The 16,794-nt window shown below is 44.1% G+C and overlaps 1 protein-coding gene across 1 annotated transcript in view; it reads right to left on the bottom strand.

Moving 5' to 3' along the window:
* The window catches only part of LOC309563779 (pancreatic triacylglycerol lipase-like), a gene marked incomplete at both ends in the record, with an annotated part of 32,888 nt that extends 21,508 nt beyond the window's left edge, over positions 1–11,380 (bottom strand). Inside the window, 2 exons of the mRNA XM_082268383.1 lie at positions 7,012–7,166; positions 11,332–11,380. Coding sequence (XP_082124509.1) covers positions 7,012–7,166; positions 11,332–11,380 — 204 coding nt within the window. The remainder of the gene's footprint in view (positions 1–7,011; positions 7,167–11,331) is intronic.
* Positions 11,381–16,794: the final 5,414 nt, after the last annotated feature.

The raw sequence follows: 16,794 nt of genomic DNA, 5'->3' as shown, positions 1-16,794 counted from the left end.
AATTCGGACATTTGTGACCACAGCCAAGAACTGAACACCAGAATTTAAACGACTGTGTCATCTCTGAGCTGGCATCTCGGTCCAGGAAGTTTATGGTGACCCTGCATGATGCCTAAACAAAGATGGCTCCGTCTTTGGCTTTTAAGATGATATGGTCTCCATTGTAGCTTGACACTTGGCTGTTTCATGACCAGGGCTGCTGTTAGAAATCACAGGGGCCCATACAGCATGTAACAAAACTGCGACCCACACTGTGTTTGTGGGCTTCCGTCAGTATACGTCTTCCTCCAATCGTGAACATAGGTATTAGATATTCTAGCCGTCCCCCATACAAAACTAGATGGAACTTAGCTTGTAGAGAACTGGAATCTTTATTTGAACAAACTCACACTGAATATATACAGGATGGACATCCGCCTCCTGATCAGATTACCCCCCAGGTCAGGTGCCTGAATACATTATCATATGAAGATGAAATTGTATACAGAAATATAAATAACTTGAACTAATTATCCAAAGAATAACCTACACAAACAGTATTCTAGTTTTCTACCAGTAACTAATAGATGACAATGATTCAATCAACCTGAGCCAATTAACTAACAGACTGCCATCCTCGAGATCATGAAGTACAATACACATTATCATGAGTGTAAACGCAGAACCCACAGTGGATAACAGGTGAGTAAATCAGCATCATCAGTGTGGAAGATAGGTGGTTAAGCTGATGATATTAGCATCTGCTATGAGTCTGACTGTGTGAAGCAGTCTTCATATGTTTCTTGAGATATATGGTTGATAAATATTACTATCCCATTTAAAGTACAGTAATACAAACCACATTCTCAGTGTCCATTAAGTACCTGTCCATTTCCTTGGTCACCCTGTGTCCCTCATAGACATGGGGTGACTTACACATAAGAGGGATTTCCCAACCTCTCTAAGGTAAGCTGCGTTCCACGGGCCCCCCCAACCAAAATGACTCCCATCACACAGCCTATCTGACAGTGCCCCCCCCCCTTCCCCAGGCTAAAAGTGACTGAGGACATAGAGTTATCAATCCCTTTCTCTGCAGCTTCTGCTGCACAGATGAATGAATAGGAAGCACTCTGAGGCTTCTTGCTCATTCACAAACTGAAGCATAGTAAACACAGTTTACTATGTTTCAATGATAAGTGGACACAGGAGTGATTAGTATCAATCACTCACTGTGTTCATTCAGGAAAGGAAGGGGCCAGTAAATGTCCTGTGTGCCTACAGCAGCTGACGGTGGGAGAAGAGGGAAGCCGCCAGCACTGCGGGGGAAAGGGGCACAAAGGGGGGCCTGGACAGCAGATGGAAGGGGCGCATGTTCTACAAGCCATCCCCTTGCAGTGCACCCGGAGTCAGAGAGAGGAGGAGAAGCTGGCAGCACTGCGGTGGGAGACAGGAGACAGAAGAGGATCGGTGTCTGCAATGAGACAGTACAGTCGGCCCTCCTGCTAGGCAGGTGCCTGGGCCCCCCTTTTGAAACTAATGGGACCTGTGCCCAGTACAGGAGGGCTGGCTGTACTACCTTATTAGCGGCCCTGTTTACAGTTTTTGAGGATGTCCATCAGCTTTCAATGGGAAAGAAAATGGGAACTGAACCATTCCAACTGGAACAGAATTCACAGCGATCTACCAGCCAATATTTCAATCATTTTTCAGTTCTGAGTGACCACGTCACAAAGTACGGTAGAAACCGGCAACGTGCCAGTTCAAGGGCCCCACTGCATGGGATTTTTTCTTGATTTTAGATAAACTATATGATAGAAAACAGCTGAAAGGCAGAAGGAATTTTCTGTCCTTTTTGATGTATAATTTATTTTATGCTCTGCTGTGTCATCTTAAAGTGTTACTAAACCCAGGTCCCAGCATTCACTATATCTGGTCTCCCCAGGAGCCTGCATTCTCTATATCTGGTCTCCCCAGAAGCCTGCATTCACTATATCTGGTCTCCCCAGGAGCCTGCATTCACTATATCTGGTCTCTCACAGTACGCAGCACATGGAAATGCAAATATTTTAGTAAATATAAACTGCTAAAATCCCTGTTGTCATCAGCAGTATATAGCAGTCTTGTGACTTCTATCAGTGTCTGGGTAAAGCTTGTAGAATGAGTTTTCATTCTCCTCTGACGGTTCTATGAGGCTGAATGACCCCTGACCCTCTGCCTGGACAGTTTTGATTGGCCCTGTGCTGATCACATGCACTCCAAGCAGTGTTGGGGGTAACTAGTTACAAAGTAACTGATTACAGTAACTACATTACTTTTTTTGGTAACGAAGTAATGTAACTAGTTACAATACTAATATTGGTAACTACACTACTTTACTAGGCTATAGGAGGTAACTACACTACTTTACTAGACTATAGGAACGCGCTTTCCTGCGTTACCCAAGCCGTGCGATACAATCGTTATTTCGAAGAATAGAGAGAGATGAAGTTTATGACTTTTTGTTGCACTTTATGTTTTATTCTGTTTTTTCAGGTTTTGTTCTCATGTTTCCCAAAGCCTGTGTTTATACAATAAACTCTATGCAGAAAGAGTGTCATGTATCTTCTTCTACATGGTCAATTAAGAAAGAGGTAAGTAAAGTAATAAGTAGTGAAGTTACTTTTCAAATGCAGTAACTAGTAAAGTAATCTTGTTACAATTTACAGAAGTAACTAGTAACTAGTTACATTTTTTGAGTAACTACCCCAACACTGACTCCAAGTAAAAAATAAAAAAACTTTCTAGCAATACACACTAAACTGAGCATGAGTGACTTCAAAGGCTCTGTTCTATCAGGAGATGGATTGGGGACAGTGGAAAAAGGGGATGATCAGGGAAGACAGGATCAAACAGCATTTTTACACAATGCAGAGGATCAAAACCTTAGGTTCCACAGTGAGTAGAAGAAGCATGCTTTACTGCATATACACTCTGATTTTACTGTTGTGGGGTTAATAACACTAAGTACAGCTGGAAATAGTATTCTCCAAGATAAAACATATGCACATCATTTTTTTTAATAACTGGGAAAGGTAAGAACCTCTCTCAGGTTAATGATATTCAACAACAGGTGTGTTGGTAGGGTGCTGAGCGCAAAACAGGAAGGATAAGACTTTAGATCTGAATTTTAGAGACCACTCTCTGACTCCCAGAGTAGTCTAAGAAGTGTAGAGAGCAGAGATGTATAGTAACTAAGTAGAACTACTTCACTACTGTACTTAAGTACTGAAAGGCGGTATCTGTACTTTCCTGGAGTAGAATTTTTTTCTCCTACTTCCACTTTTACTTCACTACATTTTTTCAATGATTTCAATACTTCTACTCCGATTTTTTTTTTTGTGCTGCATAGTTACTCGTTACAATTATAAAAATTACCACTGCCAGAACAGTAGATGGCAGGTTTCATGAAGCTCAAAACATGTGTATTATCAGCGCATACGAAAATAAATGCTACTGTATGTATAAATAAAAGCTGCATTTGAAATAATAAAAAACAATATGATGTTCAAACTTTTGACTTCTTTCTTTAATAACTACATAACACAGTACTTGTACTTTTACTTTCAGTACTTGAGTAGCAAAATTTAAAAAAAAAAAAACTACTTGCAATACTTAAGTACAAAAAATGTTGAATACTTTAGTACTTCTACTCAAGTCACTTTTTGATCGAGCACTTCCACTTCTACTCAAGTCACTTTTTGATCGAGCACTTCCACTTCTACTCCAGTCACTTTTTGATCGAGCACTTGTACTTTTACTCAAGTATGGGTTTTGAGTACTTTATACAACTCTGGTAGAGAGAGCTGGAGTGTCACAATTATAGTATAATTCCAATAAATCTTTCTTTCAGACATCAGGAAATCACAAGAAAATCCAACATGTTTCGGGGACTCAATACTCTCCCCCCCCCCCCCCTTTCATCAGAGTCAGGAAACAAGATATCCTACATCACTGTAAAATAAAAATCGATTTAAATAGTTAAATGGGTTTAAGTTAATTATCAAGGGATGGATGTATTGAGTAATCAATAAAGTTTTATAATGTTTTAATAACCTTAGGCGCATGACTATATTACTTTTTTTTTTTAATTATTTCTTAAAGCAAAACAAGAACAACCTTTTTTTGACATGTCTTAGTAGAAAGATATGGTATTAAAAAAGAGAACATGTTATATAAACGAAGTAGTATGCAGTGTTATATTCGATAAACAAGGTGTGCATAATATATAATATTGTTTTTCTTGGTGCCCCTGATGATGTCAGAATGATGAAATGCAAAGAGGCAGCACTCTGCACAAGGAAGAGAAGTTTCCATGCAGCTGGAGGCATCTGTATATTGCTAATGTTTAAACTATCTACCCATGTTTTTTTTTTCTTTTTTTTCTTTGTAAAAATACCTCAGTGAGCACTATGTCAGTTTTTTTTTATCTTTTTGAGCACTGATCCATGCTACATCACCTGAGAGGATTGTTGGATTTATTGAGCAAGAGTTCTGTGAAAGATTACTTGAGCCCTGGGAGGGTCTAGCTGGATTTATGGAGTCTGATTGATTTGATTAAAGGCAAAATAAGTCCTTTGTAATGAGGGTCAATCCAAATTTGCACCGCCGGCCTGCACTGTAGCAGTAAAACAAGCGGTCGGCAGGTGGTTAACCAAAATGCGTTGGCTGCAACATTCAAATAAATTGTCTCTGAAAAAGAGCCATTCCCAGTCCTTTTCTGTAGAAGACATTGCCCGTATGTTTATGGACCTTACTTTGTGCACTGGTGGGCAGTCATGTTGTTAGAACAGGAAGGGGCCATCCCCAAACTGTTCCCACAAAGTTAAGAGCACAAACATGTTCAAAATGTCTTGGTATGCTGACGCCTTAAGATTTCCCTTCACTGGAACTAAGGGGCCAAGTCCAATCCCTGAAAAACAACCCCACACCATAATCCCCCCTCCACCAAATTATTTGTACCAGTGCACAAAGCAAGGCGTCAGCATATCAAGACATTTTGAACAATTTCATGCTCCCAACTTTGTAGGAACAGTTTGGAGATGGCCCCTTCCTGTTCCAACATGACTGCACACCAGTGCACAAAGCAAGGTCCATAAAGACATGGGTGAGTTAGTTTGGGGTGGAGGAACTTGACTGTCCTGACCTCAACTCGATAGAACACCTTTGGGATGAATTAGAGCGGACACTGCGAGCCAGGCCTTCTCGTCCAACATCAGTGTGAGACCTCACAAATGCGCTTCTGGAAGAATGGACAAACATTCCCATAGGCACACTCCTAAACCTTGTGGACAGCCTTCCCAGAAGAGTTGAAGCTGTTATGGCTGCAAAGGGTGGGCCAACTCAATATTGAACCCTATGGACCAAGACTGGGATCCCATTAAAGTTCATGTGTGTGTAAAGACAGGCGTCAAAATACCTTTGACAATAAATATAGTGTATATTTCATAGTTTGTAGACGCTATAACTTTCACACAAATCAAACAATATACACTTATTGGGATTTTTTTTACAAAGATGTAACAGAATACATTTTGGTCAAAATGTATTCAAAAAAAATTTATTAAGAGATTTGATTTTTTTTTTATTGGACGTGTTTTATAGCAGAAAGTAAAAAATATTTGTTTTTTCATTTTTTTTTCAAAATTGTCGGATTTGTTTGTTTATATAATAAAAAATAAAAACACAGTGGTGATCAAATACCACTAAGTGCCGGTTCACATTACCGCGACGCTACTTGCAGGGGCGACCTCTGAGATCGTGGTGCGAGCAGCGCGCCGCGACCTCGGAGCGGCCGCCACGGACTTCATAACATTGAAGTCTATGGCGGTCGCCTCCTGGTCGCCCCAAAGAAGCTCCGGACCCTTTTTCTAGGTCGGAGCGACTTGTGTCGCTCCTATTAGAACGGGTCCGCAGCTTCCCTATGGGAGGCGACCTGCGGCGACCTGTGAGGCGACCAGGTCGCCTCACAGGTCGCCCCAGTGTGAACCGGCACTAAAAGAAAGCTCCATTTGTGTGAAACAAATGATATAAATTTTGTTTGGGTACAGCGCTGCATGACCGCGCAAATGTCAGTTATAGTAGCAGAGTGCCATGTAACTAAAAATGGCCTGGTCATGAAGGGGGTAAAACCAGAGCTGGTATAAGCAAGGCAATAACTGCAGGGATTGATGTCACGAGTGTGTGTGGTTCCCACATTTATAGGGAAGGGTACTCACGGGACCACCTCGTAAAGTTGGTGTGATTTGACCATGATGACCTCGAATGTGGGTGGATAAAATGTACAGTCGACCAGAAGCATAATTTGGTAAATATGTATAATAAATTTAAAAAAACAGGATAATATTACTGTCTGTGTCTTCCTGTCCCAGGGACACCCGCTCTTCTTGTTTCTAACCCTACTATTACTAATGCCTCGTACATACGCAACGATTGTTGGCCGACCGATCGGCCGTCTTTTGTCCAGGGTTGTTGTGTTGGCTAAAATGTGCTCTAGACTGCACACAAATTTTTTCGGCCAACAACAACCAACTTCAGAAGTGATGTCATGTGCTGGTTTACTTTTCGTGTGTTTTTTCTTCTCTGAGCATGCCCAGTCTTGCTCATCAGATTTTTGTCTGCCGAAATCTGTACTGACTGACGAACAATCGGCCGTTGTGTTGACGGCCAACAAAAATTTTATAGCCTGCACACCAGATTTTGTTCGGCCGAAAAGTCGCAGTCGGTTGTCGGAAGCATCATACTAACAAGCCGACAATCGGCCGATCGGACGTTGGCCGAAAATTCACGGCCAACAATCGTTGCGTGTGTACGAGGCTTTAGACAAAGTTAGGCAAAAGCTCCCCAATAGGGGGCAAAGGCAGCAATAAAATAAAACAGAATGGCCCACCCCTGCATTTGAATTAACCAACCCCCAAAGCTAATTTCAGGAACAAGCCATCACCCCCTAAAAAATGAGCCCCCCCCCCGCACTAAATAACAGGCATTATCCATTACCTGAAAGCTGTTCTGGTTGCTCCTGGTGTACAGCAGGAATCGAGTGTTGATCTGTTCTGGGGACCAGGGTAACTTTGTAATGGGTCTCTGCACAGTGCCAGCCCAGGGCTTGGCATCATTAAAGCATCCCACTCTGTTGTAGCAGACCTCGGCACCTGGATAGAACAAATGAGAAATGTGATTTCTAAAAGGTCACTCCACACAAAACCGACATTTTTATGTTTGGTGAGTGCTGGAGAATTAAACCCTGCTTCTTCTATTTTTCAGGGATTTATTAGTGAGATCCCTGTGTTAAATTTCCCTTAATGAAGGACTACAACCATCTCTGTGCTGAGTTTCCATGTCTGCACACCTTCTGTGCCCATTGTGAAGGGTTCCTATGTCCCTCCACTGGATTCAAGAGTTTGTACACCTGTTGATAACCTAATGAAGAGTTCTCACCATCCCTATGGTGTGTTCCAAGGTTTGTACACCAGCTGTACCCAATACGAGGGGTTCCCACCATTTCTACATGGAGATCCCGGGTCTGCACACCTGTTGATACCCTTCTGCAGGGGGTCCCACAATCTTTATGGTAAGTTCCCAGATCTGCACACTTGCTGTGCCCATTATGAGGGGTTTTCACCATCCATGTGCTGAGTTCCCAGGTCTGCACACTTGCTATGCTCATTGTGAAGGGTCCCCACCATCCTTGTACTGGATTCAAGGGTTTGCACAGTGGTGTATCTTGGTTTTGTGCTGCCCTAGGCAAGACTAAAATCGGGCGCCTCCCCCCCCCTTATGTAAATTTGCCCCACTCCTTTTTTAACAGATGTGACTCCCTCCAAAATTGAAGGACTACAAGTCCCAGCATGAACCCCTGAGATCTCATGAGAGGGGGGGTGAGAGGGGGGTGGGTGAGAGAGAGAGAGAGGGGGTGGGTGAGGGAAGGAGAGAAAGAGAGAGGGGGCGGGTGAGGGAGAGAGAGAGGGGGATGAGAGAGAGAGGGGGGATGAGAGAGAGAGGGGGGATGAGAGAGAGAGGGGGATGAGAGAGAGAGAGAGAGGGGATGAGAGAGAGAGGGGAGATGAGAGAGAGAGGGGGGATGAGAGAGAGAGAGGGGGGATGAGAGAGAGAGGGGAGATGAGAGAGAGGGGAGATGAGAGAGAGAGGGAGATGAGAGAGTGAGGGGGGGATGAGAGAGAGAGGGGGGGTGAGATAGAGAGGGTGGATGAGAGAGTGGGGGGATGAGAGAGAGGGGGAATGTGAGAGAGGGGGAATGAGAGGGAGAGAGAGGGAGTGAGAGAGAGAGGGATGAGAGAGTGGGGATGAGAGTGAGAGGGCAAGAGAGGGGGGTGAGAGAGAGAGGGGGGTGAGAGAAAGAGGGGGGGATGAGAGAGAGAGGGGGGATGATAGAGAAAGAGAGAGGGGTTAAAAGAGAGAGAGGGAGAAAGAGAGGAGGGCTGAGAGAGAGAGAGAAGGGGGTGAGTGAGAGAGAGAGGGGGGTGAGAGAGAGGGGGGGTGAGAGAGAAGCGGTTCTAGCAACCAGTGGCCAATAGAGTTTCAGGTGGAGGGGGTGGCTTTTTTGCTGCCCCCCTGCAAAGTGCCGCCCTAGGCCTGGGCCTTGTTGGCCTAGGCCAAAATACAGCAGTGGGTTTGCACACCTTTTGATACACTTATGAAGAGTTCCCACCATCCCTATATTATGTTCCCAGGTCTGCACAACTACTGTGCCCAATATGAGAGGTTCCCACCATTTCTGCACAGAGCTCCTGGGTCTGCACACCTGTTAATATTTGTATGCTTGGGTTCCCACCATCCTTGTAGTAAGTTCCCAGGTATGCACACATGCTGTGCCCAATATGAGGAGTTCTCACCATCCCAGCACTGAATTCAAGGGTTTGCACACGTGCTGATACCCTTATGAAGAGTTTCCACCATGCCTATGGTATGATCCCAGGTTTGCACACTGACCGTGCCCAATATGAGAGGTTCCCACCATTTGAGCTCCTGAGTCTGCACACCTGTTGATACCCTTATGGGTGGGTTCCCACCACCCTTGTGCTAAGTTCCCAGGTCTGCACACCTGCTGTGCTCATTATGAAGGGTTCCCACCATCCCAGTGCTGAGTTCAAGAATTTGCACACCTGTTGATACCCTTATGAAGAGTTCCCACCATCCCTGTGGTAAGTTCCCAGTTCTGCACATCTACTGTGCCCATTATGAGGGATTCCCACTATTCCTACTGGATATTTTATGTAATTGAGAATGTTGCAAGAGAAGGAACACCTCAAGGAACACTCGAAACTCTGAGGTGGGGGCAGACCAAAGTTAGAAGCTATGGCAGAAAGGTTTTCCTCAAATCATTAAAGAACTCAACAGATCACTTAATCCTGCAGACTGCACATTGAATGCATATATCACTTTTAGATAGATTGACTCCATTTAACTGTGGATATTGCACACATTAGCGAGCATTATATATATATATATATATATATCGATTTAGATAGATATACAGATATATAGATATTATGGGCAAGTATTCTTATTATTAATACTTATTTATTTTTTGTTACAGAATTTTTGATCCTCTGCAAATAGTGGAACCCCTTAAAAAAAGGACATGATGTGACCAGCCCCAGCTCTGGGGGTCCACTATTTCCTGTACAGTAAGGGTTCTTTTCACACTGATACATTTTTCCTGCGTTTTTACCTTGCAAGAAAAATGTTTCCCTTTAAATCCTATGGGACTTTTTACATTACTGCATTATGGGTGCAGTGAGTTTTGAAAAGTCCTGCATGTTGCATTTTTAGTTGCGGTTTTGAAAACCCCACCAAAAATTTAGCTCTCCATTAAAATGAATGGGGAAAAAATAAAAATTGCGGAAAAATTGCTGTAAAACCGCACTGCCCTTTGCATCTTTGGTGTGTTTTTTAAGTCACATGTCAATTTTTCACAGGTGCAGGCAACCCAAAAATGCACCAGAAACGCACAGAAAATGCATCTGAAAGCATATCCGTTTTTACCGTGATTTGGCTACAGAGCAGTGTGAAAGGGGCCTAAATTTCAATGGCAAAGAGCATTTAGGCCTTATTGGTGTGTCAAAGGATCATTGCTGTCAGACGGTGATCATCAGCCTGGAATCAATGGAGTTGATTTACTAAAACTGGAGAGAGTGCAAAATCTGGTGCAGCTGTGCATGGTAGCCAATCAGCTTCTAACTTCAGCTTGTTCAGTTAAGCTTTGACAGTAAAACCTGGAAGCTGACTCATTTCTATGTAGAGCTGCACCAGATTTTGCACTCTCCGGTTTTAGTAAATAAACCCCCATGTGTTCATACCCGCACCTCCTTTACTGTGACTGTGATTTTAAAAAAAAGAAGATTTATTGTTTTATAAGTGAATAAATTTGGAGTTTTTGTGTTGCTTTCTGTTGGCCAACTAAGTTATTAAATCTGACCTCCAGTCTTCCCTTCAGTCTGTGTTGTACATGCTCCTCTCCTGTACTGAATTTGCTTAGAGATTTAATTGCACACTGTGAGCTTCTCAAAATGTGCATTAGAAGCTGCAGCAAGTCAGATAGAGCCGGCTTCTTTCCCTGATTGGAAGACATCCAGCATCATCTCGCTCTTTCCTTCCCAGACTTACTGTCCTTCGCCCATCACTTTCCTTCATTGGATTTCAGTTCTTTCAATAATAGAGGCTCAGCATCACATATAGGCATTACCTAGGGTGATCTGTGTGTAAATACAGCCTGTCTAGGAATGCCCGCTCCTCCAAACTGGCACCTACCAATCAAGGCATTTTGATATTTGCATAACTCCTCCTAGGACACAGCCATCTTTTTGTATCGGGACTGAGGGTTCTTGATAGAAGTACTAAGGCAGGGTGCTGTGATGTTATCATGGAGGTATGTACAGCCTCTCCCACCAAGCATAACCTGCCTTAGGGCTGGGACAAGGGGTGGGCAGGAGGGGGCGGTTGCCCTGGGAACAATGGTTTATTACAGGAATGGGGGGGCGCCTTGACGCAGACCCTAAGGGAAGGGGGGCGCAGTTGTGCATCCTTGCCCTGGGCACTGGATGACTTTGTCCCGGCACTGATCTGCCTTCTTGTATAGAGAAGCACAGAGGTCCCCTGATGACATCACTGAGCCTAAATTAAGGTATGTGACAAAAATGCAAATGTTTTATTTTAAAAAATGAAATCATAATGTTAATGAAGGGGGGGGGGGGGGCAGAGAAAGCAATTTATAAGCAGAATATACTTTAGCTTTAAAATTGCAAGCTTTGAAAACACATATAGTAGGAGATAGAAAAGATATTGGCTTTGTTCTACCTTTTACGGCGCTCAGGCAAAAAATTCCGACAATCCAGGTCAGCAACATCTGTAAAGAGAAGAGATATTGAAGCAGAGTCCCTCCATCACCAGTAGTGATAGATAGGCTGCCATGCCGTGTCCACACTCACCTTGGTCCCCACGGAGCTTCTGTCAGCTGCACACTCTCTGCATACAGCTGTGTGTATATATAGAGATGTACAAGGATGGGGGTGGGGTCATCAGAGACTGACCCCCAATATTGGTAATCATTAATAAGTATGGCCATTATATAAGTGATTGTGTTATATAAGTGATTGGTGTTTATACACAAAATGGAAAATTACCAGATGCTGACCTGAGAGTAATGTACAAAATCAGGGAGTGTTACTGTGCTGGGAAGGACAAGTCATAAATAGAACTTGACTGATTTAGCCTTGCCAGCAACATTTCTAATATTTCTGTAAATTGTTCAATAATTTTGTTAAAATACATTGAAGTTAATGATAAATGAGACATTCAAGAGGAATTTTATTCCCCCCCCCCCGTATTTTTTCCTGCACCTCCCCTTTTCTTTGAATATGCCACGCATGGGCAGATGTGCTTCAGTACTCTACCGGGTCTGCGCATGCACACACTCCACTGGTATCTAGGACCTCGGGAATGCGCAAATGTGCCACAGATCTCTGGCCGGTTTTTAACCTCCTCGATACTGGACACTTTCACCCCCTTCCTGCCCATTCCAATTGAACACTTTGAATTGCGCGGTCATACAACGCTGTACCCAAATACATTTTTTATAATTCTCTTCCCACAAATAGAGCTTTCTTTTTGGTGGTATTTAATCACCACTGGGTTTTGTATCAAACAAAAAACGACCAAAAATTTTGAAAAATAAAACGTTTTTCTTAGCTACTGTCACAAAGTTTTGTAAATAAATAAAGTTTCTTCTTCACTGATGTGCACTGATGAGGCTGCACTGATGGGCACTGATGAGGCTCAACTGATGGGGTGGCACTGATGAGGAGGCACTAATATGCAGCACTGATGGGCACTGATATGCAGCACTAATGAGTACTAATAGGCAGCACTGACGGCCACTGATAGGCAGCACTGAAGGGTGGCATTTATGGGCAATGATAGGTGGCACTGATGGGCAGCACTGATGGTCAATGATGAGCAGCACTGATGGGCAGGCACTGAAAGACAGCATTGATTGGCATCACTGATGGGCACAGATTGGCCTCACTTATGGGCACAAATTGGCAAAACTGATGGGCACTGACTGGTGTCACTGATGGGTACAGGTTGGTATCACTAATGGGCACTGTTGGGGCTGCACTATAATCAGGGCACTAATGATCAGGGCCCTGATTACCTATACCTGTCTCCCCTGTGAGGAGATGCTGCTGATCGGCTCTCCTCTCTTCACTTTTTGTCAGTGTAAGGCGAGGAGAGCCGATAAACGGCATCTCCTTGTTTACATGTGATCGGCTGTGATTGGACACAGCCGATCACATGGTTAAAGAGCCACACCGCTGCTCTTTACCGGGATCAGGGTTGTGCCGTGTTCCAGGGGCACAGCCCACCAGTGAATACCGGGCGCCCGATCACGACGAGACTGGGCAACGTCATATGACATCGGCCTAGAACGTGAGCCGCCCGCTCCACCATTATTTTACTATACAGCGGGTTGGAAGCAGTTACATTGGTGGTAAAGCCTTAAAAAACTGTCTGTGTGGGGGGGGGGGGGGGGGGTCTTACCTGAGACTGATTTGATCCAGCTTTGTGCACGAGTGCAGTGGCTCTAGCCGCTGTCTCTCTCCTCATTGGGCAGATTAATAGCAGCGGGAGCCAATGGCAACCAAATCCTGTGACACGGGAGTGGGGGATGGGGCGAGTCCCGCTGTCTGTGTCAAAGGACGCAGCAGTTATACTCGGAAGCAAGCCCGCATGTGTTCCCCATGGCAAGAGGCTTGCCATGGGGGCACCCAATGAAGAAGAGCCTTTTGCATACTACTAGTACTTCTAAACACAGAAGCCCGACTTCTGTATTTAGAAGTGACAGTGCTTCTCTATGACCGGCAGCACTGAACCCTTCCTGGGCACAGCTGGTGTAAAGTACAGGGGGGGATGCCAATGGCATCCCTAGCACCAGGTATCCAGGCATTGCCCCGCTGCAAGTGCCGGCACCTGCAGCATCTCTACCTGCCTAGTGCTGCCTATCACACTAGTCTAAGAGGGTGAGGGATGTTTCCTCTAGGCTCCTCCTCGGCTCTGACATGTCTTATGATAGACTGTGAGGAGGAGCCCAGAGGAGCAACATTTCCCACCCTGCATCAAGCAACACTGTATCTATGGTCTGTGCTGGAAGGGGAGATTCAGGGTGGGGATGGGGTAGAGGTAAAATGACATTTGTACATGAAGGTGAATTTGGGTGAGGGAGACAAGGGGGATGCGCTGGAAGGGATAGAGAACTTATATCTGGAGCATGGATGGGGGGGTGGGCTTATGCTAGAAGGGGGATGTCAATCTTGTCAGGGTGGGGGATTTGAAGTGGGAGAAATCTGTACTGTAAGGGAGAGAGGTGATTAGGGCAAAAGGGGGGGAGACATTTTTAGTTTAAAGTGGCCAGTGAGATATGCACTCCTGAACTCTAAACTCTGTACATAGCACACTTCTGAACTCTGCATTCTGTACATAGCATACTTCTGAACTCTTTACTCTGTACATAGCACACTTCTGAACTCTGCACTCTGTATAAAGCACACTCTTGAGCTCTGCATTCTGAACATAGCATACTTCTGAACTCTTTACTCTGTACATAGCACACTTCTGAACTCTGCACTCTATATAATGCACGCTCTTGAACTCTGCATTCTGTACATAGCGCACACCTGAACTCTACACTCTGTACATAGCACACTTCTGAACTCTGCACTCTATATAAAGCACACTCTTGAACTCTGCATTCTGTACATAGCACACTCCTGAACTCTGCACTCTGTACATAGTGCACTCCTGAAGTCTATACTATAACATACTCCTGGTATTTTATGCCCCTATAAGACCCTTCCACTCATAAAGGCATAGTTGAGTTCCTGCATTTATTCTCTAAGAGAAAAAAAGCCCTATTGAAAACTAATTTTCTCTTGCTATGGGCTCCAGGCAGCCATCTTGGAGAGGACAGCATCCCTTTTGGATACTGAAATCCTGTGAGATATTGACAGCTATCTTGACTAAGGAATCTCTAAATAGTGGAATTCTGCAATTCAGAGTGCCCGCAGTGTTGGGAGTAAGATAGAACATGGCCCTGCTGGTTAGGGCGAGAGCAGGGGCAGCATTAAGAAGAAGTATCCGTGGAAGAAGGTAAGAGAAGTTTCCTCTTACAGGATGTCTCCTCTGTCACCTTCCTGGAAGAGTCTCCAACTGGAAGCCAGATATCTGCAGGAACATTTGGAGATGCAATGTGAACAAGCTATAGCCTTCTCCCAAGGAAATGTTCTTCTAGCATTCTGTGGTATATGAATGACTGATTTATTACTATATGAAACAGTGCCCTTTTCTGCGTGAAGAAATGTATGACCTGCAACATATGTAGTGCTATTGCTGTAAGAGCAGAAAAAAACAGAAAAAACCTCCTGCACTCAAGGGTGGTGTAATGGTGGTGGATGGATCACAGGTCCTTGATAGTTCCAATAAAAGCACAGGCTTTGCTGCCCTCTAGGGGTTGAAGGAGAACCCAGTGGGGACATTGTAAAACAAGGAAAAGAGGGCGCACTAGCCTTACGCATTACCCAAGTGGTATCTTTAATAGTGAGTAAAAGGAAGTATACTTACAAACAAATCAATCTGAGTGTGTACTGTCGGTAGAGAGACGGTAGGATCTCTTTATAAAACATTAGTTGCATGAAAGTCAGAAGCATTTTTGCAAGCTGAACAAAATGTCACCGTCATTTTTGTAGAAGAATACCTCCTATATCATCAGGTACCTCCAGTATATGTAGTATAGTTTTCTCACTGAGGTATTTCAGAAAACGTAACAAAATTTTGGCCACTAGACAGAGTTACAGGCATTAATCTCTTACAGAAATGACAGTGACATTTCCTTCAGTTTGCACAGATGCTTCTGATATATGTGCAAATGTTCTTTTAAAAAAGGGCTCCTTAGACTTTATTGAACCATTCAGTTATGTCATGTTAAATATTTATTGCACTTTTTATTGTAGAATACCACATTTTTTCCTTTCCAGCGTTTTCCTCTTTCTCGGCTTCTGATGTTGCAAGGTAGGTCTGTGCCTAGACATATACAGTACACTCACTGACCACTTTATTAGGTACACCTGTTCAATTGCTTGATAACACAAATTGCTAATCAGCCAATCACATTCAGGCAACTCAATGCATTTAGGCATCTAGACATGGTGAAGACGACTTGCTGAAGTTAAAACCGAGCATCAGAATGGGAAATAAACTGGATTTAAGAGACTTTGAACATGGTATGGTTGTTGGTGCCAGAGGGGCTGGTCTGAGTATTTCAAAAACTGCTGATCGACTGGGATTTTCACGCACATCAATCTCTCGGGTTTACAGAGAATGATCCGAAAAAGAGAAAATATCCAGTGAACGGCAGTTTTATGGACAAAAATGCCTTGTTGATGGCAGAGGTCAGAGAAGAAGGGGCAGACTGGTTGGAGATGATAGGAAGGCAAAAGTAACTCAAATGACTACTCGGTATAACCAAGGTATGCAGAATCTCTGAATGCACAACACATCAACCCTTGAAGCAGATGGGCTAGAGCAGCGGAAGACCACACAGTGGGTGCCACTATTGTCAGCTAAGAACAGTAAACTGAGGCTACAATTAGCACAGGCTCACCAAAGTTGGACAATAGAAGATTGGAAAAACGTTGCCGGGTCTGATAAATCTCAATTTCAGCTGCAACATTCAGATGTTAGGTTAAGAATTTGGAGTAAACCACGTGAAAGCATGGATCCATCCTGCCTTGTATCAATGGTGGTGGTGTAATGGCGCGGGGGATATTTTCTTGGCACACTTTGGGCCCCTTAGAACCAATTGAGCATCGTTTAAACACCACGGCCTACCTGAGTATTGTTGCTGACCATGTCCATTCCTTTATGAGTATAGAGTACCCATCTTCTGATGGCTCCTTCCAGCAGGATAATGCACCATGTCACATTGGCGCTTTTCCACTGCATGGAACCGAACGGTTCGGCTTGCTTTTGTGCTTTTCCACTGCTGGTACCGCATGGTATGGTGTAGGAACGGTTCGGTGCGGTACGGTACGGCGGCGCTTTTCCACTACATGGAACCGAATGGTACGGCTCGCTAAAACAGTACCACCTCGATTGTGGTTCCAAGAGGTACCATACCGGTACCATATCCCACAATCCTTTGCATGCAGCTGACTGTTTGTCACTACTAGCCATTGATTGGTCAGAGAATCGTTGTTATCCCACCCA

Source organism: Pelophylax lessonae, assembly GCF_965119305.1.
Source record: "Pelophylax lessonae genome assembly, chromosome: 9".
NCBI classification, from domain to species: domain Eukaryota; kingdom Metazoa; phylum Chordata; class Amphibia; order Anura; family Ranidae; genus Pelophylax; species Pelophylax lessonae.
The sequence above is the reverse complement of the archived record's forward strand: the minus strand, read 5'-3'. Positions and strand labels throughout refer to the sequence as shown.